The following is a 24,467-nucleotide window of genomic DNA, read 5'->3' as shown; positions in this document are numbered from 1 at the left end:
TTTGCTGCAAGTGATTCATAAATCTTCACCAAGGATTTATCCCATTTATGAAATACTGTAATTACAAAATAAAGGTACAACTATGGTGTATAGTATAGACTTATGAGAATTTAACTTCAAAAATTAGTTATGTTTCATATTTAGGCTTAACATAGTAGTTACTAGTATTTACTATGTAAAATACTGTATTCATTCAATTCACCATGTAACAGTAAACATATTTAGGAAAAAGACTGATTTGATACAGCTGAGAACTTAGCAAATCATTTTACAAAATAATGCAGAGATTTTTACATGTAGTGAATTCTGTGGAATACATGTGATTACTTGTATTTCCAAGTAAAAATTTGCACAGTTTTGATCATGGGGTAAAGGTTGAAAACATGCTGAATAAAACTCAGCTTGTTTTATCACAGCTCTGTGTTGATACAGGTTATATAAGAAAACAAAAAGAGTTGATTCATTTTTATTTTCTGTTGGCAGATAAAGTAACCTAATTTTACATATTTTTAGGAAATGAATTCAGTTTCTGAGAGACTAATTTGAATATTGTCTTATCATGAGCTGGTCAATTATTTATTATCTGAATCTTTTTACTGTTCGTGAGTCATTCATAAAGTAATGTCAATGAGCTATTGTGAATACTTGCCAAGTCCTTTGGAAAAAAACATTTTCAGAAGTGCATGTAACAAATAGTGAAGATAAGGTCTATACAGTTGGCCAGACAAATCTGCTACATTACTGGAATCAGGTATTTCATTGATTATCATTAATATTGGAGGACAGAGGTGAAATGTTTTTTTGCTTTTACAAGTTTATCTGTGATTCCTGCACAGTAAATAGCTTATAAATTTTTCATATTCTTTATCTGAATGATTTGGCTTCTGGCATAGTTTCATAGTTAGTCAGTGGGAAATAAGGGAAAGCATTAAATAGATTTCAAATAACAGGTACTTCACCTTGAGAGTGAATATCCTGAGTATTTTAAGTGGAAAATTTACTAAAACAATTATATAAGGATACAGGAAAATGGAATAAATCATTTGGAAATCAATTTTGATAATATCTTTCTAGAAATTATCTGGGTTTTTTTCCAATTTCATCTAAAGAGGTGCATGTCTTGTACCTGTGTAACTTCTCTACTGGTCTCCTGACATTTCTCTGCACAAAATCACATTTGTCTGAATGTTCATGAACAGTAAGTACAAAGAAGGACAAAGAGAAAATGGCTAAATCAAATAGTCATTCTAAATGTAAATGAAAATTTGTACATTCTGTGGTACTTGACCAGCTCTTACCCTGATGAATATTAATTGATGAATTTCAAATGAGAAAATGGTTAAAAGTCAAGTTGCTGTATGCAACTAGAATTTATTAATCAAGTAATACTTTTTTCTGGTGCATTCTGAAGTAGAGATGAATGCATTTTAAGAATGCCTGATGAATGCATTTTAAGAAATGGAATTCTAAGCTTGCATTTGTACCTAAAGTTTGTTCAGATGACATATTCCATGACATTCCACAGTTTATAGTTGCCTTGAAATTCATTAGTGCATTGTTTCCATGTAACAGCAAAAATCATTCTCTTAAAACATTTTTCAATGACATGCATATAGAGTTAGTTTGTATTCAGTGGCTTTAAGGAACAGAAGTATAAACAAATGAAAAAAGTTAAAATGCTTTCTTGGGTGAGATGAATAGTAAGCAGGGCCTCTAAGCTACTCAGAATAATTAAGAAATAATCTTATATTCATTGTCTTGAATATTGAGTAAAGATTTGTAGAAATGAGAAAAAAATATTTCCCTTACAAAAAGAATAATTTCATAGATAAATTAAATATCTTCATTTTAAAGTCAGCCAAACTCAGAAACAGATTTATCCCACTAGTGGGTATGAACATCTCTATGTGGGGCTAGACCAAAGGTGGTTTGTCAAATAGAAAGAGAAAACAAAGATTTAAACTGGTAACAGAAACTGTCATTATTAACTAACACTAATTTAGATTCTTCTATACATATTGTGATACATTTATCAGTAAAAAAAATAATAAAATATTGTTACATTTCATTCGTTATTAAGAGTCTCTTAACAGAGTTCATAGATGGCAATTTCAAAGCCTATATGACAAACTCCTGAGATTGGCTAGAAAGTAAAGTAACATTAATGAATGTAACTTCTATGTGATACTGCATATGGATTTAGGTGAACTGATGAAGCTTTTTGCTTATCTGTTAGTAAAAGATATGCAATAGATAAAAATATAGTGCAGCCTTTCTGCATGGACTTGTCATTCCTTATTCCGCATGCATGGATTCCTTCTATGCATGCATAGTTTCAGATTCTTTCATTTTGTCTTACCCTCATGCCTTCAAATCGTGACAAAGCTCTTAGAGGTCTCAAAGCTCTTAGTGTCCTAAGGGACTTAATGGCACCAAGTTCAGAGTAACCCAATGCATTTGCTGTTAAGCTAACCAAAGAGACCTATATGAAAACAGGAAAGTAAAAATCATTATATTGTACATACTACTTTACATACCATAGATGTGAGAAATAAACTTCCTTAGAAGAATCTATTTTGGGCCGCTCTCTCCAGGAATAGCAAGTCTTTCAAATTAAAAAAAAAAAAAAAAAAGCAATATGAAAGAAGAGTAGGAGAGGTAAGCAAAAAAAAATATCATCAAGTAACAGTATCTGGAAGCATTAATATTTCTGAATTTATTACTTTGCTAGAGATTTGAAAGCATTTCAAAACACAAATTAAATTAAATTAAATTAATCTCTCCTTTTTACCAATTTAGGTATTGCTCACACTTTTTCTTTGTTTTACAGTGCTGTTGGGATCAGTAATTATAGTTAATAATGCCCATCTGTTTGCTCACAACTGAAAGGGAAATGATTGAAACCTGGCCTGCATTAGGAATAGTGTGGCCAGCAGGAGCAGGGAGGTCATTGTGCCCCTGTACTCTGCATTGGTTAGGCTGCACCTTGAGTACTGTGTCCAGTTCTGGGTCCCTCAGTTTAAGAAGGACATTGAGACACTTGAACGTGTCCAGAGAAGGGCAACAAGGCTGGGGAGAGCACAAGCCCTATGAGGGGAGGCTGAGGGAGCTGGGATTGTTTAGCCTGGAGAAGAGGAGGCTCAGGGGTGACCTCATTGCCCTCTACAACTACCTGAAAGGTGGTTGTGGCCAGGAAGGGGTTGGTCTCTTGTCCCAGGCAACCAGCACCAGAACAAGGGGACACAGTCTCAAGCTGCGCCAGGGGAGGTTTAGACTCGAGGTGAGGAGAAAGTTCTTCACTGAGCGAGTCATTCGTCATTGGAATGGACTGCCCAGGGAGGTGGTGGAGTCACCGTCCCTGGAGCTGTTCAAGAGGAGAGTGGACGTGGTGCTTGGTGCCATGGTCTAGTCATGAGGTCTGTGGAGACTCGATGATCCTCGAGGTCTCTTCCAACCTTAGTTATACTGTGATACTGTAAAAAGCAATACTGCTGCTCTGGAAATTGGTGGAAAGTATAGTTTTTTCTATATTCAGTTACACTGACTAATCCAGCAGAACTCCACAGACCTTTATATATTTTATGCCCCTGCATTACATCAGCAAGAAATAACATATTATCAAAATTTACTATGGCTCCTGTCCAAAATAATACCTTATATTTTTTTCCTGTTTCCTCTAAATGCTCCTCAATTATGCTGTTCTAATTCCTTAACTATTTATTGGGCCAAAAAATATCATAATGGTCTTGTGTCCATTAGAAAGAGCAATGCATTAGATAAAAAGAACTCTAAGACAGTTCTCTTTATGAATCATATTTAAAACCAGGCCCTATATGCAAAATCCATTACTTTATAAAGTTAATAACTTTCCTGTACTTGTCAATTCTGAGCTCCAGCAACCCACAAAACAATTTCTTTCTCCCACACATTCATCATACTGCTGAAAGTTATCAAGCTTTTAAGCTGCCATAATCTAAAGCAAAAGGTGTGTAAATCCAGGATTTAATCATGAGCTTCAAACACTTGAATGTGTGTTATACCTTCACACAGAGAAGTATTCAAATCATCACATTCACAAGATGGCTGTTTGGGATATTATTATTTTAAGTCAGTCAAGTATTAGTTAAAATTATTTTTTAAAAGGAACAGGTGCTTTTGCTTGCTTGCTTCTTCAAGGTTTTTTTTACTATAGGCACCACATAAGTACCCATTTTGAAATTAAAAAATGGAAGTGTTTTCCATAGATTACTAATTTTTTTTTTTTTTGTATGAGTACTATGTTTGAATATCTTTATTTGTAGCTGTGTCTGCCTGAGGTTGAACTCCAGGTATGTTTAATCCTTAACATACACCAGTCAAAAGGGTTGTAGGCACCTGTTACAAAACAAAGATCAAGAAAATGAGCTTGATCCACCCTTGTATAATGACAGCATATTCAGAAACTCTTGGATTTTTAGCAGTTCTTTGGGTCAATAACTGTTTATGAAGTTCACTTTTTACCTCTTCAGTGTCTGTTTCTACATCATTGAAACTAAGATAAAATTATTCTTAATTTTAAAATTAAGCTTGTTTAATATTTGTAAGCTTTGCCAGAAATGTCTATCTCAAAAATGTAGCAAGTATTTACTATATAAACCACTATTTTAGATTCACACTTAGAACTTCACAGACTGCAGAAATAGTTTGTGTTTCTGTGTACTGGAGGTTTCCTCAAGGATGTATACAGAGAAATACAGGATTTTCTCCTATCTAGCTTACTTCAGTTGAGAAGGAAACTAGTTGGTATACATAAATGTTATGGTTGTAGAGCAAGTAATTAAAAGAAAAAATCAAATTAATGTAAAGATAACACCTAGAAAATATATTACATACATCAACAATTAGGAAGTCCAGCCAGCACCAGGCATTAGTAAAGTATGTTTGATAGCCATATGCCACCCACTTCAGCAGCATTTCCAGAATGAATATGTAAGTGAAGACCTTGTCAGCATACTCCAGCATGGTCTTGATAGTTTTACGTTGTTCAATATATATGTCTTCAAAAGCCTGCGAATAAAAATATTCAAAGGTATTTGTTATGGCACATACTTCATGTTGTAAACAAAAATATTCCAAAACACAACAGAATGCAACAAAACAAAACCCACCACCAAAAAGGAAACCAAAACAAAATCCACAAACAAAAGGCAACCCCAAAGCCCCCCAATATTTTTTCAAGAAAACACATGGGAGTGTCACTTCTATCTTATCTGACTCTTTACCTGGTTTTCCCCTATGGAACTGCATTATCCAGCTTACAGGAAGGAGAAACAGATATTACACAGCAACCACTCCTCTGGTCAGAGATTTTTTTGTTTATTGGTGCTGATGAATTATTCTTATCAGACCATTTTTAGTACTCACAAGTAGCATTGATTCTGCAGGGCAGTGTGCCTGAATTGAATTCTATTGAGAACATTTGTTTTATTTGTAGGTAGTTTGATTTTCAAAATCCAGAGCTAAAGCTGTAAAAATTTCAGGACAATGACAACTGACCTGTCATTTCTAAGTTTTGTTGCTTTTGAACAATTTTAAGTCACAAATTATAAAACAAGTTCTTGCCTTTTTTTTTTTTTAATTAACTTATTTAAAATACCTGTGTTACCATCTCTTTCTGTTTTAAGAGATGCATTACATTTCTGAGACACTTGCGATGTGTTTTCATTTTTAGGCATTTGAAAATTCATATAGCTTCTGCTTTTCAGAAATTCTTCCTGTTCCCCAAAAAATTTTCCCATTCTTTTCATTTAAATGCTGAAGATTTTATTTTATCAGATTGAAAGAACTGGAATGATTTGCTAGCTTGGAAAGATTTGGATATTTATTGATACATTCATTTTATGAAGGGACTGAGTGGGGAATCTTATTAATCCTTACGAGTATCTAAGTGGTGGATTGTCAGGAAGTTGAGGCCAGATTCTAAGTGGCCCCCAGCGACAGGACAAGAGGCAATGGGCATAAACTTGAATGTAGGAAGTCCTATCTAAACATGAGAAGGATTTTTGTTTACTTTGAGGGTGGCAGAGAACTGGAACAATCTGCCCAGAGAGGTGGTGGAGTCTCCGTCTCTAGAGACTTTCAAAGCCTCCCTGGATATGTTCCTATGTGATCTGCTTTAGGCAATCCTGCTCTAGCAGCAAGGGTTGGACTTGATGACCTTTAGAAGTCACTTCCATCCCCTGCCATTCTGTGGTTCTTTTTTCATTGGTGACAGTTCTTTTCCCTTAGTTATATCAGTAAACACCAGTAAAACTAGAGAACAGATTCAAATGATGACGTTAAATACATTCTCTTTTTCACTTGTGTCCTTCTTCCAGTTTCAGGTGTATCACCATCACTTTCAGCAAATGAATTGAGCTCTCTCTAATCAGTTATGTTTGTTCTTTTTTTAAAATATAATGTTCAGAAGAGACTTTTTCAATTAGTCTTTCCAAGACCTGAGTAAATTTAGTCCTGTAATTTGAAGGCATGGAGTTGTGTGTTCGTTCTGGTGGAAAAAAACCTAAGTTAAAAGAGGGTTTAAAGAGCCAATTTTTATTATATTTTCTGTCAAAACGGCAATACACTGTTCACGTTTTACTTACCAGAGCTCCACTACTGAGGAGAATCATAAAGACAATGAAAGTCTCAAACCAGTTGTGTTCAACAATCCTGAAGCAGGTTTTTCTAAGGTTCCACCACTGCTTTCCTCTCCCTTCTTCTATACTTACTTGACAGCACTTAAACCTTCGTACACAGCCTTTAAAACAGTGTATGTGTTGAGGGAAGAAGGAAAAAAAAGAGATTATGTTGAGTTGCATTAATTTCACTTATGCAATCTGTTAGTGATACAATGCTACCCTTCCAGAAGCTGTGCTACTTAGTATAAGCCCAATAGATTTTCACTTAGATGACTCTCTTTTTTGATAAAGAAAAAGCCCAAAAAACAACAAACAAAAAACAACCAGCCAAACAAAACTGTGACAATTGGAATTTACAATTAAATTAACAAGTGAGAAGAAAGTATTTCTCATTTATTAGGAACCAAGTGTTCAATGCAGGGCACACAAGAAAATAAAAGTCTATGGAGCATGGAGCCAAAGTAGTCCATACTAAAATAAAACATTTAGTAATATATTTTTATTATTCTAAAAATAATGATAAGTTTCTGATAATATGTTTTCTTAATTGTTTATTTGATGTATGGCATGATTGTGGTATCAGTATCCATATAGTAAGTTGTGATCTAAAAGTACTATTGCCAACAATCATAGTTATTACCAAAAGAGTAATTCAATACATACATATCAATACTTAGTTTTAAGTGATAATTATTCTGTATTTCATTAATAAGTATTATTAGTATATTTGTTACAAATACCTTCTGTGAAGCAGGCCTCTGGCTCTTGGGCTTCCTCAGGTTCAGCTTCTGGTTGCTCTTCTGCAGGAAGTCCAATATCAACTGTGCTGCCTTCTGATGAACTAGACGAGTTTAACTTCTGTAAATAAAAAAGTAAGCATCACAAATGTACAGTAAATATTTTAAAAGTGAATATTAATTGTTTGCAGAATAAGTATATAGTTCTGCAATGTTTTTGAATGCTCTAATATTCAACCTAAGTTAATTGCTGATAAGTGCAAAATTTGTATGATCTTTGGGTTTCCTTTTGTATTGCATGGATCCATTAAAAATATAAATGATGATACTAAGGCTGCAAAGATTTATTTCCACAACTAGCCATAAGTGGCAATGATCTCTTGACCTACATAGAAATAATGAAGCTCAAATGTATAAAGAAAATATATGCAGGAATATGTACTGAAAAGCAAGAGCATAAATATAGCTACATAAATGGGGGGGAGGGAGGGGAGGAATTCAGAGGAATAAGTAGAAAAAACATTTAGCAACAGAGAAGGCTATACTTTAGAGGTCAGCAAGTCCAGATTAACTAGCTCAGAAGGACAAAGAAGCTGCACACATTAAGTTTGAAGTAGCTTAAGAACGCCCACAAAATGTTGTATTGTGTTTTCTAACCCAATCAAATTTGCATGATGAGCATTAAAAGAGAGAAGTGGAAGGTGGAAAGCAACTTTTACAAAATCTGAATTCTCTTTACTTAATCCTCATCCTAAAAATTCCAAAAGTGTTTTAAGATGTAGCTGAGTCCTGGTTGCAACCAACCTTGCAAAGAGAAGAGTAAAAAATATGAAGGAAACATATTTCAAGATGCAGAGGGAAACAAAATAATGGAATAAATGCAATATAGGCTCATCAATGAGACACTGCACCATGCTTTTTGGTATTGAGGATAAAAAATTCCCCAAACTAGTCAATTTTCCAGTGACAATTCCAGGACTCATCAATACTGAGTTGCATGGTGCTTAATAAAATTTCTAATATTTTAAGTAGCAGTTTTTAGTTAATTTCTTTTTGTGGTGACTATAAAGGCTGGAATAACAGTGTTTCAGCTTTATTGGGAAAATAGGTTGATGTATCCAGTTTCAGGCTCTGTCATTGTTTCTCACAAAAAACGATTTATAGAGGGGGGTTTTCCATATTGTAGTACAGACTTTCATCTCTGATATTTTAAGAAAAATATTGTATAATTCTAGTATACAGCAAGTAGTCAGCTACCTTTTGCACACTAAAATTAACAGTTAAAATTTGAAAATTAAATTTGAAATCAACAGTGTAATTTATAATGTTAAGGTAATATTTCTTTGCTAGGGGAAAAAAGCATACTCAGCTGAAAACCAAAAACACCCACAGAAACCCCACACTTGCAGAGCTAACCTAATCAGACAAAAAGGATCCTGACCAGTACTGTAGCACTCGAGGAATGGTGCTGAAAGCCATCTGCATGGTCTAAAGCCATCTACAACCCTGTCCTCTGGCCTGAGAAATAGAGAATCCAGACTGTCCTTACAGTCAGAAAAAGCCATTCAGTCTTTTCTCAGTAGTCTGTCATCAAAAACTCAGCTAATTCAAAGGCTCTGGTGTTCATGATTTCTTTTGTACAGTTCCATTATACTAGCAATAAAAATAAAACAAGGAGTGGAACTCAAATGAAACTAGTATGGCTAAGTGTATTTTCCATGATAAAAAAATATATATATAAAACATAACTGCTTTTCATTAAATTCTATCAGAGATCAGAAAGTCATAGTACTTTCTCAATGGGATTAAAGGCAATCCTGGTCTTACAGGTAGTGATGCTTTTACAGAAAGCTTTCCTAAACCAAATCTTGGTCACTCATAAACCAGATTATGTCATTCCATTTGACTGCACTGTGATGGGTTGGAAGTCTGGACTGGACCAGCCAGCATTAAGGGAGATTAGATGACCAGTCATTGGGGTTTTTTTCCAATGGATCTTTGTTTAAATGTTATTTTATTCTGAAATTTTCCTGCTTGTGCAAGTTCAAAATGTGCTCAAATGCATTTTTAGAATCTCTGTTGTGGTAGTGGTTCAGAGGCTCGAGTCAGAGCAAATTTATAAGACATTGTGGATAATATTTAACAGGAAAAGTAGTAATGCTTCAGGTATTAATTGAGAAATGGGAACTCTGTTTCTGAAATAGGTTGCCATGGGGAAAGGCTGTTTTGTACAGGTCTCCCTTCCCTGAGGAGGATCCAAAGATGGTGCTTAGCTTAATGCTGGGTTTCTGTGGAGAACAGAAACTATGGAATTCTGCTAGCCTAAAATTGTGTGTCTGAAGTACTGTTGGCAGTATAACAATGACAGGGGAAGATGAGCTAACCAACAAAGAAACTAGAATGGAAACTAGCTAGTTAAAGGTTGAGATTCCCCAACTCAGAAAATTAATCTTGTTAAGTGTCTGGGAAGGTAATTTGCTGATTTGACTAAAATTTCACCAAACTAAGTCACAGCAAGTATAGCTGCTTTGCAAATTATGCTATTGTGTGAGACACACACACACACAAAGTCATGTAAAGGAACAATTATGGCCTTAAATTGTTCTGTTAAGAATACAGTTCTCAACGTGGCTTTGGCATTCCCTTAGCAACATGAGATATTTTTGTCTGTTGATACTGTTTTTCAATTTTAATGACTAAGTGAATTTGAAGTATATGAAGAGTCTATGATTAAAACTTTTTGTGAGAATCTAGGTCTAGAAGATCTGACAATTTTAACATCTAAATTAATTAGAGGGTCTAAAGGAAATACAAAATAAACTGTCTGTTTTTTGGTTCATACATGCTCAACAGAAAAGCAGAATTGAGGGAGATGTATGACCCTTCTTAGAGGAGGGAAAGAAAAGTTTCTGGTGGAATAAGGCTGTAGCTAAGACAACACACTGCCCTACCACATTGCAACTACCATACAGACAATATAGAGTTCTTCTGAATTAGTTTGGTCTCCCAACCCTAGTCTCTTATCTCCTCTTGAGGACTGTAATTTTTAACCCTTTCTCACATTTTTGTTCATCAAACATTAAGCTCTTATTTATACAATCATATATACCCATCTACAAAGAAGTGTCAAAATAACAAATGATCAAGAACTGAATATACTGGCTTATGCTGAAAATAAGGAAAATACTCAAAAGACAAGAGAGAAATGCACAAAATGTCTAAATACCTCTTTGCTTTCTTCCAGATCTGATTCACTACTAAATTCCTCTGTGTTTAGATTTTCAAAGTCGGATTCACCCACAGCAATTGGCACTGTCACTGTGAGACTTGGGTTGTTTATGAATGACATGTAATCGCTCTCATCAATAATGTATTTTTCCACACTGCTACCTGTGCCTATACCACTTGTAGTTCCATTTACATCTTTAATATAGTCATGGTCCTTGCTTAGTTCCACAGTTGTATGGTTAGAAATACAGCTATTTTTGTTGTTCAAATCATCAAGTGGTTTGATTTCATCTAAAGCTTTTTGTTTTTTAACAAAAGCTTTCTGGATGAATTCACGTGCTTTTCTTTTCACATAATCTATGCCCTTCTGCATTCTTGCTACAGCAATTTGGAGGTTATTCATTTCATTGTCATCATCTGTCACGGCAAGGTTGTCTGCACTGAATGAGCTCAATAGCAAGGCCAAAAATAGGTTCAGTACCTGTAGAAAGATAAAAAAGAGGACATTCTAGACTATATCCCAACAAAGGACTCTCATTTTGTAAAAGTTGTCATATTGTTGACATTGTAACAAACAAACAAAAAAATTACCCTCCAACGTTCTTATCTTCTTCATAAAAAATGAGCTTTTATAAGTTTGTTAGCTCAAGCTCACTATTCAAAAATATTCCTACTACTGAATAATATCTGTAAATGTCTTTAAATCCCCAGAGTATGTAAATCTTATGGTGTAAATGCTTATAGTCTAAAAATGGAGATAGCACGTCTGCTATTCAGCATCATTAAAAAAGTTTATCACATTGCACATCAGAAATTAGATTATTTACATGACTAATCATAGGGATAAAAAAGAAAGCCCACAGCAAGTGGTTCATAAACAGCCCATAAACTAAAATTATTTGAAGCACAAAATACAGAGCCAAATACAAATTAAGAATGTGACTAAGTGTTCACTAACATTCTTGGGATTTTGATATTGCAGAATACTTTGCTACCAATCCAAAAAAGCTCTTAAGATTAACTTTAGCATGGCCTGAAACCACCTGCTTAAGTGCTTCTGGAAGCAGAATCAGAGCACTTAGTTCACTTCAGAACTGAGTCCACTCTAGTGCCAAATAATTTTTTACTAATGCTTTGATTACATACCACTAGGTTTCCAATCACCATGACCATCATGAAAACAGTAAGGCACATGGCTTGGCCAGCAACCTCCATGCAGTCCCACATTGTTTCTATCCATTCTCCACACAGCACTCGAAATACGATCAGAAAAGAGTGAAAAAAGTCTTGCATGTGCCAGCGTGGAAGCACACAGTCACTTGCAATTTTACAGACACATTCCTTGTAGTTTTTCCCAAACAGCTGCATTCCAACCACAGCAAAAATGAACACAATGATGGCCAGCACCAGGGTCAGATTTCCTAGAGCTCCCACTGAGTTGCCAATAATCTTAATTAGCATATTTAGAGTTGGCCAAGATTTTGCCAGTTTGAAAACTCGCAACTGGAAGAAAAGAAAAACATTATAAGGACAACCAGCAAGAAAGACACAAAGATATTGTAATGTTAATTTGTTGAAGGATATTACTGCAAAGCATGCTCTGAGTATGACTTTTCAGAGGATGTTCTCTTGCTACATGCATGAAGATGGAAAGTTCAGTCAATAAAATTTTGTGAAGTTAGAGCTTGATATCCTCAAAACATAGATTTTCTGAAGGCCAGAGAAGTTGCCAGTCATATTAGATGGAATTTAAAATCTAGGATTCATCTGTTGAAATCATCTAGGCTACTTTTCTACCAGCACTTGTAAAGCAGATCTATTCCAATGATGCCAATCATAGCACAACACATCTAGTGAGTCGATTTGTTTCTGCATAGCAGGATGTTTAAAGTGTGTGCATACATCGAATACAATGGAAATAGGCCCAGGGCACCCACTATTTGTCTGGATCACTATCAATTCCCTTTGAAGACAGTAAGATACCACAAGTAATAAAGGTTTCTACTAAGGAAAGAGATATCAGAATTAGTATCATGGCACATGTCAAGCAAATTAAGGCATGAACCCCACAGTGAGTGTAACTGATGTATATTTACCAATCTGAATGATCGGAGAACTGAGAGCCCTTCCACATCTGCAAGACCAAGCTCAACCAAGCTAAGGGTTACAATAAAACCATCAAAAATATTCCAGCCTTCCTGGAAATAATAGTAAGGATCCATTGCAATTATCTTGAGAAACATTTCTGCTGTGAAGATTCCAGTGAAGACCTGAATTCAAAATGCAGTTTGTTATTGAATTGTGAAATATAATACCTACAGATTTAGCTCGTCTAGGATTTTAGTTCCAGCTATGTATCTGCAATGTCTTATCCAAAACTGATACTTAAAAATAGTTCAGTGTACTCTAGTGATTTATTATGTCCACCTTCCTTTAACAAGTTCCAATCTTTTTTTCAATTAATTAGATTTTATCCTAAACAAATTACATAAACTTCTGCTTTATAACATTTATGACCCAATTTCAACTCCATCAGGCTATGGATTTTCTCATGTACTGTAGAAACAATATTGCAAATTTGATTTTCACAACAGAAACCAGAATGCTTTTCAAGAAATTATACAATATAACGTCTTTCTTGGTATTCTAATTACAGTATACAGCATCATGAGTGAGGCCAAATCTAAGATTCCAGAAAGGGAGCTCCTTTGCTGGTACAACCTGCCATAATCCCATTTGACTCAGCAGAGACATGATTATTTATACTAGATGAGGATCAAATGGGATATGGGATCAAGTGAGATATAACAACTTGCTGAAGCCAAGGATCTTCTACCTGGATGTCACCAGTAAGTTCAGTGAAGTCGATTGGCTCAGTCACTTTGATGTCAGCAATGAGAGAGCATTTAAGGATGCATGATATTGCTGGTAATCATAGGAAGCTATACTGATGAAGAAGAATCATATTTTGGAGCCATCAAGGTAATGACCCTGAGTGCTTTGGGAGAATTCTTAGACAAATTTCCTGTAGAATAGGAAACCACTGTTAAAAGCTGCCTGAGCCCTAGTCTGAAAAGCTTTCTTTATTGGTTCTGATAACCCATTTTCAAGCAAGTGGAACAGAAAATAGAACAGCTACAGAGAATAATCTATCTGTAATAATCAGGAGCTGGGCAAGAAGAGTCTGATTTGCTCTGCCAAGAAACTCCAGTGCTCAGGATAGATTTTATTACAACCTTTAAATGCATTCCAGATATAAATACCAGAGATGGAAAGGTTACTATTTTTTCAGCTACAGGACTGGAGCCACTGAAGAAGAGGCAGAAATGGATAAATACAGTTTGAAACACTGGTTAATTTCCAAATGATCAGACTGATGAAGTTCTCAAGGAGCTTTTAAGAGGAATTACTGGAGCAGGAGAACCCTGAGAGTCATCTATATTGCAGAAGGGGTTTATGTCAGGGAGCCTAAGACTGGAAGAGTGCAGTACTCATAGCTAGGCTCTTTCTCCTTTGTAGTCGGATGTACACCAAGATTTATATGTAATTTTCTTCTTGGAAAACAAGCCTATAAAATGCTACATGGAAACTCAGATTCAGAGTTTCAATTTTATTAAGTATATGCAAACCAGCTATGCATTTATCTATTAATTCTCCCTTTTAAATTCTGTAGTTATTTACATTACCAGAGATGATATTTCTTATTACAAAACAAGGAATATTAAAAATACCATTATAAGAAATCAATTCTTAAAATAAGAGACAAAGTAGGACTGCAGCTGCAGATACCTCTAGGTGATCAAACCTGTCAGTTCAAAAGCATCAGAGCTACAAAAAATTAACTCCTGAATTCTTTAATAATTTATCTTTTTGAAGTAGAAGGGAGAAAATACAGTTGACACACAAGGAAAATATAATAATTATATGATGATAAAATAATATTAAAACTATAAGAAGAAAAAATGCTGTAGAATATTTTTGATATCTTTCTATAAAGCATATAAAGAAAACAATCCACATATCCACATTTAAAGCCTTTTACAGAAGACAATTCTAGGAAGGCTTTAAAATGACTCTCTTAGCTATTGCAAACCTGCATTTGGGAAACAGATTCATCATTTAAAGATTTGTATTGTATTGACTGAAAAAAAATAACCTTGCATTTATTTGCATAGATTTTTTTTATAAAAGTAATGTGTTCCTGCTTTGGTAGTCAGACAGATCAACTGCTGTTTGAGAGTGACTTTACTTAATGTAGCATTGGTGCCATTTAAAATTTTTTTAATTTGATTTTCCAGAACATTGCAATATTTTGATTATACAGTATCATAAGTTACATAAGCCAGGGTTTACAGTGACATTTCCAAAACTGTTCTGATGGTCATATCTGGAGGGCCATAAATGTCCAATAAATCTACTTCCTAAAGAGTGAAAAAAGAAAAGCTGTTTAACTCCTTCTTCCACTTCCTTTAGACATACTTGCTTCTAAATTGCGAGCATAAAACCCCAACAAACTTACCAAATTTCCAACTGAAAGCACGTTGTTAAATTCATCGGTCATTGGATAATGTTCCATAGCCATAAAGAGTGTATTTAAAACAATGCAAATTGTAATAGCCAGGTCAACAAACGGGTCCATTACCACTAAGTTGACGATATGTTTTACTTTTAACCAGTGTGGACTGCAGTCCCAGATCAAGAAAATATTTGCAAATTTATACCAACACGGTGGGCATTTCTGTCTTGATTCTTCAAGTTCTGTGGGGAAAGAAAGTTCATACAAGTTACTGTATGAATTGTACTAATCAAGTTGTTAAACTTGTACTGGCACTGATTAACCTCCAGTAAGCCTTTTATTTACAGGACTGTAACTAAGCGCAATACAATTGTTCAATCAATGTGGGGCAGAAACCTCTGGGATTAAAAGTCCCATGCTCTAACAACAAGGACTATTCAAGAAAGTCTTTAAAAATTGATATCAAAAGTATTTGGTTAATTCAAAGCTTATCTATCAAGAACAACTTCTTTGTATTCCAATTACTATGCCACTCTATTAATTTATGCATTGAGTTGTATTATGTATTTGTTTCTTAATTACACTTCAGCCTGTCACTCCCACTTACTGTTCTATTATGTAAGTATTTTTATGTTGAAATTTGTGGTGCTTAGGTAAAAAATTTCAGTATAATTTTTATTCCCAGTTAAAGAAAAACACCTAGAATAGCATTTCCTTAAAAAGTAACTGGATGAATATAACTGCCAAAAATATGCATATATTTTAACAATGATTGCATATATTTAAAAAATGTTCAGTGGCTTTTTTGTGTCAAACAGTGTATTTTTAATTACTCTGCATAAGCATCTGCTCAGTTGTGATCATCAAACATAACTGTATTCCTGATGACAGCATGAGGTAGATGGTGGGAAAACAATGAGATTGAAATGCTTGCTTCTGCAATAAATTTAATGCTTATTTATGTAATAACCTCAATGGATAAAGACCTTTTTTTTATTGATAAATGTGTCAGTTTGTGGAATAGTATCTCTTAATGAAGCTGTTTAAAATATTTTTTTTCAGCTCAGATTTTCAGAATTCCATTGGAATTAAATATTAACATTAAAATATCACACACCTTCCACAGTATTTGTGAGGATGCTAGCAATACTCATGGCTCTTTCCCTTAAAGCTGGGTCTTCCAGGAAGTCCATAGAAACATGAAAAGAGCCAGATATTCTCTTCCTCATTTCTGTTTCTGTAGTGGCTCCCTGTTCAGAGAACAATAGGTGAGACCAAGTTAGAGAAATAAGATAAGCAAATGATATATAGAGCCCTATTATTAATGTCTTAGGCTGGGTACGTGCGTCGTGCTCTTCAGTTTTTCTCATCAGACTTTTATTACTTTTTAGTATCTTTTAAATAATTTTTAAAAGGTATGAGGCAATAGTTACCTACTGTTAAAGATCGAGAGGAAGTTTCTTGACTTCTACATTTCTTCAAGCTAGGAAAATGATTTAAATGGGAAAGGATTGAGTTCAAAATACTGCATAACATTTTTGCAAATTGCATTTTTTTCCTTGTTCCTGCTGACAGCATGTGCTGGGGTTTGTAACGTAATAGCCTTTTTCCTGAGGCAAACTATAGCAAGTAAGAAAAGTCTGACTTCCTCATGCTTCCTCATGCTAGTATTTTTTTAGTAATGTGAGTAGACAACTTTGAACTCAGCAAGAATTTTTTTTGAGACATCTTCTCTTGCCTTGTATATGGTAAGAGAATGGCAGCAATATATGCTGCACATATGTTCGCACAGGCATCTGTAGTTTTGGCAGTATGTATTGAAATGTGATCTTTCAGCGAACGCTTTGTTATCTACACTACAGAGCTCCACCAACAATGGATGGAAAAGGAATGAGAAATAAATGATAATAAAGAATCTTGCTTACATCTTAAATATGGCCAATAAGGAAGAATGTTATCAAAATTAACTAACGTTAATTTTGATGAAGTGATAGCATCATTCTGATTGCAGTTATATAATAACATTTTCATACACTATTTTCAGTTTTACAGTAACTATGATTTTGCAGACCATATCCAGATGGACCTTTAGATCAGCAAAAGTAATACACAGAAATATAGGAAAGCATAGTGCTTTTATGAATGTGTAAGTTAATATTTTATTACTTGGAAACTGTGGCTTGCATTTATTAGTTATAAGCGTATTTGTAAGTAAATGCTAAGCTGCAAACCTATCTTAGCTGTTATATTTATTAAAGATTTTACAAGATGCAGGAGCATTCACAGCTTGACCAACCAGGAAGCATTGCCAAGGGTTCCATTCTGTAGAAAACACTGGCTGGTGCAGTAACAAATGGCCACGATGCCTAAGCTATGTAAAACTTTCTTACATTGTCATCAGTAGCTGGTTTATCTATTATCACCTCTGGCAGAAGCTGTCCAACAGGCGATGTAGGAACTGATGGTCCACCAACCAGGGAAACCACCCCATTGCAATCCACAGTGCTGTGCATCTTCCCATTCACTGGAAACACTGCCAGCATCCTGGATGACCTACTGGCCTGACTAATGTTACTGTTGCGCCGTTCACCGTGTCTGCGCGGCACAAAAAGAGAATCTCTTCTGCTATCATTGTCTTCAAAAGTGCTGTGCTCATCATCAGCAAAGTCATTCTCTGATCCTATATCCTTTGCTCTACCTCTGAAGCTGAAAAGACTTGTTCTGCTGTTGCGCCTTGGAGAGAAGAGGGAGCCTCGAATGCTCAGCAAAGACTGCAGGCAAACAAAATTTGGGATTAGCAGCTGAAATGTTCAAATTTAGCATTGCTATTAGTATAGCATAGGGGAATTTTTTTTCTTAAAGTAACAGTAAGCATTTTTCCCAGAAGCTAAATGTTGCTGCAATTTTATTATTTTTTTTTTAATGTATCTAATCACTTATATTGTCAGATAAAAATACCACCAGTCATGGGTTCTTAGAACCAATTTTTGAGCACTCCTTTCTCCTAATGTCGGAGCTGCTAAGCAGAGTAGTTACATAATATCCATCAAGAAGAAAAAGGAGTCTATACATGCACATTCTTTCATCTACGCAATGTCCTGCACAGATTGAACCAATTTCCAAACATCACCAAAGCAGGAGGAAAATATGAAGTTATCATAATAGGAAAATGCCATAGCATTTTAGTAAGGCTAGATTAACCACACCCTGCTCCCCTCTCTCCCTCCCTGAGAACCAAATAATATTTTAATATGATTTTTAAACAGTCCTAATACAAGACTAAGGATATAAGGTTACATGTAATTCTGCATGGTTTTTGGTGTTTTTGGAAGGCAATGTAGCAGCTACAGCACTTTCTCTCAAGCACTAGCAACAATAATAAAGCTCAATGAAAATCTCAGTGTTTCCTTTAGGCAGTAGGGTTGTATTACAGTACCACACCCTATAATGGTTTAAATGTATGCTTCTACTAAAAATAACAAGATGTAATACCTGATGGGGAGAAGAATACTTCTTTTCATACGTCAGTCTATTGCCTTCGATAGATAATCGGAAACCTTTCCTTCTGATGCTGTCTTCTGATTCAGACTTGTGAAATTCATCTTCATCTTTTTCCTCACCTCCAGACTGTTCCTTCTGTTTTCGTTTTTTCCTTCTATTTCTCCGCTCTTTTGCACTCTTTGAGCTCAATTTTGATGCCTCCGAAGAACTTTCTGATAGCCCTGCTGCTTCTCCTCCAGCGCTGGGCTCCCTGGACTCTGCTGATGCTGTTACTGCTGCTGCTGCCACCGCTGCTGCCTGCCATGTTGTAGAATGAATTTGTGTCACTGAGCAAAGCATGAGGTTATGGGGGGTTTAAATTTAGCTAGACAGAATTTCTATACATAAATCCCTAGATCTTAACACTTTCCATAGAATACCCTCTCCCTATTTTCTTTTTTTCTGATTTTTATTACTCAGTTGTCCCAAGATATATGTTGGTTATAGTCTTCTTCCATATTTCATTAGCAGTTTTTAAATGCAGAAGTCTAACAAACTGTAATGATCATGCTAGACTAAGAAACACATAATGAATAATATATACCTAGTTTTGAATATTCCTTCCTGATTATGCCTGGATCATTCAAAGTATGTTGTCTTTAGTGCAGAATAGAAATGAGCTTGCTCTGTGTTTTATAACTCCAAATTCAGAAAGCAGAGGATGAATATCTCTAGTAAAACTACATTCATACTCTTTTACATTACTACACCATAAATTATACCTGAGCTGCTTCTTGCTGCTTCTTTAGCTGTTCCAGCATCTGTTGAAATTCTGCCTCTTTCTGCTCTGCTTCTTCCATAGTTGCTTGATTCTGTTCTTCATAGGCCATGGCAACCACAGCCAGGATCAAGTTGATCAGATAGAAAGAACCCAGAAAAATCACCAGAACAAAAAATATCATGTATGTCTTCCCAGCGGCACGTAGTGTCTGGAAATAAGAAAATATATATATAAGCAAAAACAAGTTTAAAAATGTTCTTCTTTTCATATTGTTAAGATAATAAAAGGAGAGTGATTGTAGGCTTCTTGAATTATTGACAAAAACATATTTAGTCTATATTGTATGAAAACATTCTCACCAATTGATAAAGGTTTTCCCAGAAGTCCTGAGTCATCAATCGAAAGAGTGACAAGAAAGCCCAGCTGAAAGTGTCAAAACTTGTATAGCCATAATTGGGGTTTCTACCAGCTTTCACGCATGTGTATCCTTCTGGGCACTGGCTACAAAGACAGACAGAGTATTACTTTATATAGTTATTTTAATATTATTACCTGGAATGCCCAGAGGAAAATTTGGATGAGAAAGAGGATTTTTCTTTAGTTAATCAGACTAGAAATAATAGCAGTTGTGATTTTTAATAGAAAATTGTGCTAAAGGACACTAGAAACATTAAGTTGGAAAGGCACATAAAAATTTTTGTTACAAAAATTTATATGAGCTTCTAACATCTTTGTCTTTCTCTTTAACATCTTTATTGATGATCTGGACGAGGGCATTGAGTCCATTATCAGTAAATTTGCTGACGACACCAAGCTGGGGGCAGGAGTTGATCTGTTGGAGGGTAGAGAGGCTCTGCAGAGGGACCTCGACAGGCTGGACAGATGGGCAGAGTCCAACGGCATGAGATTCAACACATCCAAGCGCTGAGTTCTGCACATTGGCCACAACAACCCCATGCAGAGCTACAGGCTGGGGTCAGAGTGGGTGGAGAGCAGCCAGGTGGAGAGGGACCTGGGGGTACTGGTTGATGGTAGGCTGAACATGAGCCTGCAGTGTGCCCAGGCAGCCAAGAGGGCCAATGGCATCCTGGCCTGCATCAAGAACAGTGTGGCCAGCAGGAGCAGGGAGGTCATTCTGCCCCTGTACACTGCACTGGTTAGGCCACGCCTCGAGTACTGTGTCCAGTTCTGGGCCCCTCAGTTTAGGAAGGATGTTGACTTGGTGGAACGAGTCCAGAGAAGGGCAACAAAGTTGGTGAGGGGTTTGGAACACAAGCCCTATGAGGAAAGACTGAGGGAGCTGGGGTTGCTTAGCCTGGAGAAGAGGAGACTCAGGGGTGACCTTATCACTCTCTACAACTACCTGAAGGGAGGTTGTGGACGGACGGATGTTGGTCTCTTCTCCCAGGCAGCCAGTACCAGAACAAGAGGACACAGTCTCAGGCTGTGCCAGGGGAGGTTTAGGTTGGATGTGAGGAAGAAGTTCTATACAGAGAGAGTGATTGCCCATTGGAATGGGCTGCCTGGGGAGGTGGTGGAGTCGCCGTCATTGGAGGTTTTCAGAAGGAGACTTGATGGGGTGCTTGGTGCTATGGGTTAGTTGTTTAGGTGGTGTTGGATTGGTTGATGGGTTGGACGTGATGATCTTGAAGGTCTCTTCCAACCTGGTCTGGCCTATTCTATTCTATTCTATTCTATTTATTCTATTCTAAAACATATTCAGATTTATTTGTGTTGTAACATGAATTTTGGTGTCAGTATTTCTTATGTGTCTGAGCCTGCTAGCACTCCTATACACAGCTGTAACTAAACTAACAGGTGTTTTCACCTGCTGTGTCTTTTACATCTCATCCAGGCAAGAGCTACACTAATACCAAATTACTAATTCTTTCATGCAAATACTAAACTCATCTAACCAACCCACTGAGCTCTGACCAAGAACCCAAATCCTCAGTCCAGTGTAAAATATTAGTATTTCTTATGTTAAAGAAATATACCCCCACCCTCCAACTGCACATCTAAAGAACATGGATCTAATTTATGTACAGTGTAATAATATGTGAAATTTGGTCTTACCCAGCATCAGAACTGTTTCCACAAAGCAGAGCATCAGCTTGCCCTTCCAGAAAATAAAAATGACCTGTATAGAAAAGAATTTTTAAAATATTATTAAGTCCTGAATATGAAAGTTTTGGTTCAGTTCTATGAAATAAATAGTTCACTCTAAAAGTGGTAAGGTGATTTTGGATGCAATTTTTAAAAAGCAGTACTTTTTGTCAGTAGGAACACAACTTTAGAGTGAATGACAATATGAATTGCAGTGAGTGCTACCACTCACAGCACTTACTGTTGGTAAAGCTCTGCCAAAATACTGAAAATTCTGTCAAATGCTGCTGTATGTAGATGAGATGAACCGATCTCTCTTAAATCTGATCACTGAACTAAATCACACTTTGTGAAATTATATTGTAGAGTTATTTATCATAATAATTGAATTGTGTCTGAAAAACTATAGTGATAATTTATCTCAGACATTCTGATCAGCATTGGCTAAGGTTCCAGGTTGCCACTTACAAACGCTTGTGACAATGATCTAATATGTGAGCTCCACAAAAAACCCTGAATGTGCCAATGGCTCTTACTGTTGCAGTTGCATACATGCTGCAATTAGCCCACTGATTGGTATGAAAGCTCCGGTATAAATCTAAATGTAACTTGGACAGCATTACTGCAACAGTCACTGACTTGTGTAGGAGTATATGATAAGACCATTGATCATTTTAGGAAAGAAAAACTGTGTAACGGTTTCACTAAATTACCCTGTAGCCAACCATCCTATAATGTGCATAGTAATTCTCTATGTAAAGGACATTTTAGATTATTTAAATAACAAAGACATTGACCTGTCTATTGGAAGAATAAAGAGATTATGTGCAAAACATTTGTTTATTAAAATGCACTTTGACTATAAGCTTGAGAAGTGCTTTTCTTTTTCCCCTACAGTTGCTAAGTTTTTGATTTTGGAAGAATTATCACAGGAGGTTCTTCCTCCTCTAGTAACAACCTACCATTTTATCACAGACTTAAGGATCCAATTTATACAGGGTCAGACCATGTACCCAGTATCCCATTTCCAACGTAGACCAACTAAGTTTTGCCTTAGGATGTTTACAAGGAGAGAGTAGAGATGTGGCAGTACTTTGTGGAGCACCTCCTCAGCTCTCAATACTGAAGCACAGAAGCTTCAGTGTTAAGGTGGTACCTTTTTTGCCTCTTGTGAAAATTTAAATCCCACATTGGATTAACTTTCCATTGAACTGGTCTGTTAGAATTACTTAAAATGATCTCATTTAAAATGACACCAGTGCAGCTGAGCTTAAACTTGACTGTTGCCACCCAAGCAGGACTACTGCAGAAGCTAATGAATTCTGAGTCTAAGGAGACATCACAAGCTATTGGCTCAGCACATTTATATGCCACAGGAGGGACATGGTACACTGGCCAGTTGCATCTTCCCATCCTGTGTGTGAAATTCACCATTTGGAAAAGTTAGGGTTTAAGCTATATGTAGACCTTTTTCTGACACTGTGAAGAAATCAGTTTCAGTGTCTGATGATACACCTGTGTCTTACAGGGTAAAATCTATACTGAGCTAGTGCACAACCTTATGTGTGGCCACTGTCAGTCTGGACTGGTATGCAGAACAGAACTGTGCTCTGCTGGAACACAGTTCTAAGTAATCGTGAGTTCGCTGACATGATGCTGACCACAGCTGACTCTTATGAAGCAAATCTGAATCTGCATTATGTCAGGTAATCATGATTAAAACATGGTGGGACATAGCAGCTGATTGGGTAGGATGCAAACCTGACTCGATGTAGTTTACATGGAACGGTCAGTTGGGATCTGTACTGCATCAGCTGAGCTGAACTGCTGAAATAGGGTCTGTATTCTAATGTTCTGTGGTTTGGACAAGATATGCCCTGTAAGCATGCGGTACTTGCCAGCTCCATAAGAAAGAAGAGCCACCCAAGCTTTCTCTGAGTGCACTGACACTGTGATAAAAGCTCGAAATGTTATGATGATAGGAAGCTGAGCGATATAAATCTAACTCTCACTAGATGCAAAACTGAATTATATTGTACCAAAGTAATATGAAATGTTCCTCACTGCATCAAAGGTCTATGTCTGGTTCCCCTTTCTCTGACTAGGAAATGGGGGGAAAAAAAACCCTAGTAGGTGAGCACTTCAAGGGGAATTACAGTTGTTTGGGTAAAATTAGCATGATGACTGAGAATAAATGTTAAATCACAAAATAGATTGGAAGATGTTGTTTCCCAGAAAAAGTCAATCGCTTTTAACAGGTTTGTAAAGATAAACTCTAACTTACCTAGCATGAAATATATAAAATTTCATAAAGGAGTTCTTGACTCACTAATTCCAGGAGTGCTTACATAGTTTCTCTAAATAGTATTTTTTAAAATGAGCTCAGTGTAAATTGGGTGTCACACCCCTTTTTAACATGCTCTGCACAACTATTGGCATAAACAGTTTTATAATTCCTTAAAAGGACAGTGCCATTGCACTGTTCTGAGCTCTAGGTAAGTCGTGTCCTACTGCTCTGTGAAACTGCTGGTTTAAGAATCATTTCTGTATCTTGTCTGCCCACCTTCAAAAAGACAGCAGAAAGCTGTGATAAGGTAACTTTTATCTTTGAAACTGCTAGTGAGCAAAGGCATGCCTATTAATGTCATAAGACAACTCATAATTTCATTAAAATTTCACAATACATATGAAATATACCAAAGGTTCAACTAGCCATTCAATAAAGTACATTTTGCAACAAATTCAGTTCAGCTTTGTTTCTTAGGAGTCTTCAGGCCTTCTTTAAATCAAGTGAAATCAGAGCTTGAGTTTATAGATTCTTTGTTAAAGAGCCAGGAAATTAAGTTTGACCTTGAAGTCTAGGTCTTCATGAGGAGACTTTGCTTAGATGGTATTATACCCTTAGGCATGGGATCTACATGAATTCACGTGTTCAAGTAAAGTGAGTTTCACCAAAAAAT

At 36.0% G+C, this 24,467-nt stretch overlaps 1 protein-coding gene across 7 annotated transcripts in view; it reads right to left on the bottom strand.

Annotated features, from left to right (window-relative positions):
* The window catches only part of LOC104309259 (sodium channel protein type 1 subunit alpha), a 94,934-nt gene that overhangs the window by 24,627 nt on the left and 45,840 nt on the right, over window positions 1-24,467 (bottom strand). For 5 of the 7 annotated variants that reach the window (XM_054174890.1, XM_054174882.1, XM_054174929.1 and 2 more), the window contains 14 exons: window positions 21,478-21,541; window positions 19,761-19,902; window positions 19,403-19,609; window positions 18,633-18,938; window positions 17,531-17,911; window positions 16,258-16,390; window positions 15,144-15,382; window positions 12,721-12,894; window positions 11,771-12,127; window positions 10,623-11,105; window positions 7,400-7,517; window positions 6,624-6,778; window positions 4,873-5,046; window positions 2,360-2,482 (listed from right to left, as the gene is read on the bottom strand). In XM_054174890.1, coding sequence (XP_054030865.1) covers window positions 2,360-2,482; window positions 4,873-5,046; window positions 6,624-6,778; window positions 7,400-7,517; window positions 10,623-11,105; window positions 11,771-12,127; window positions 12,721-12,894; window positions 15,144-15,382; window positions 16,258-16,390; window positions 17,531-17,911; window positions 18,633-18,938; window positions 19,403-19,609; window positions 19,761-19,902; window positions 21,478-21,541 — 3,056 coding nt within the window. The remainder of the gene's footprint in view (window positions 1-2,359; window positions 2,483-4,872; window positions 5,047-6,623; window positions 6,779-7,399; window positions 7,518-10,622; window positions 11,106-11,770; window positions 12,128-12,720; window positions 12,895-15,143; window positions 15,383-16,257; window positions 16,391-17,530; window positions 17,912-18,632; window positions 18,939-19,402; window positions 19,610-19,760; window positions 19,903-21,477; window positions 21,542-24,467) is intronic. The other 2 variants (XM_054174922.1, XM_054174914.1) reach the window with 1 other exon arrangement.

The sequence above is a fragment of the Dryobates pubescens genome, chromosome 2, assembly GCF_014839835.1.
Source record: "Dryobates pubescens isolate bDryPub1 chromosome 2, bDryPub1.pri, whole genome shotgun sequence".
Classification (NCBI taxonomy): domain Eukaryota; kingdom Metazoa; phylum Chordata; class Aves; order Piciformes; family Picidae; genus Dryobates; species Dryobates pubescens.
Note: the sequence above shows the minus strand (reverse complement) of the source record. Positions and strands in the feature narration are given on the sequence as shown.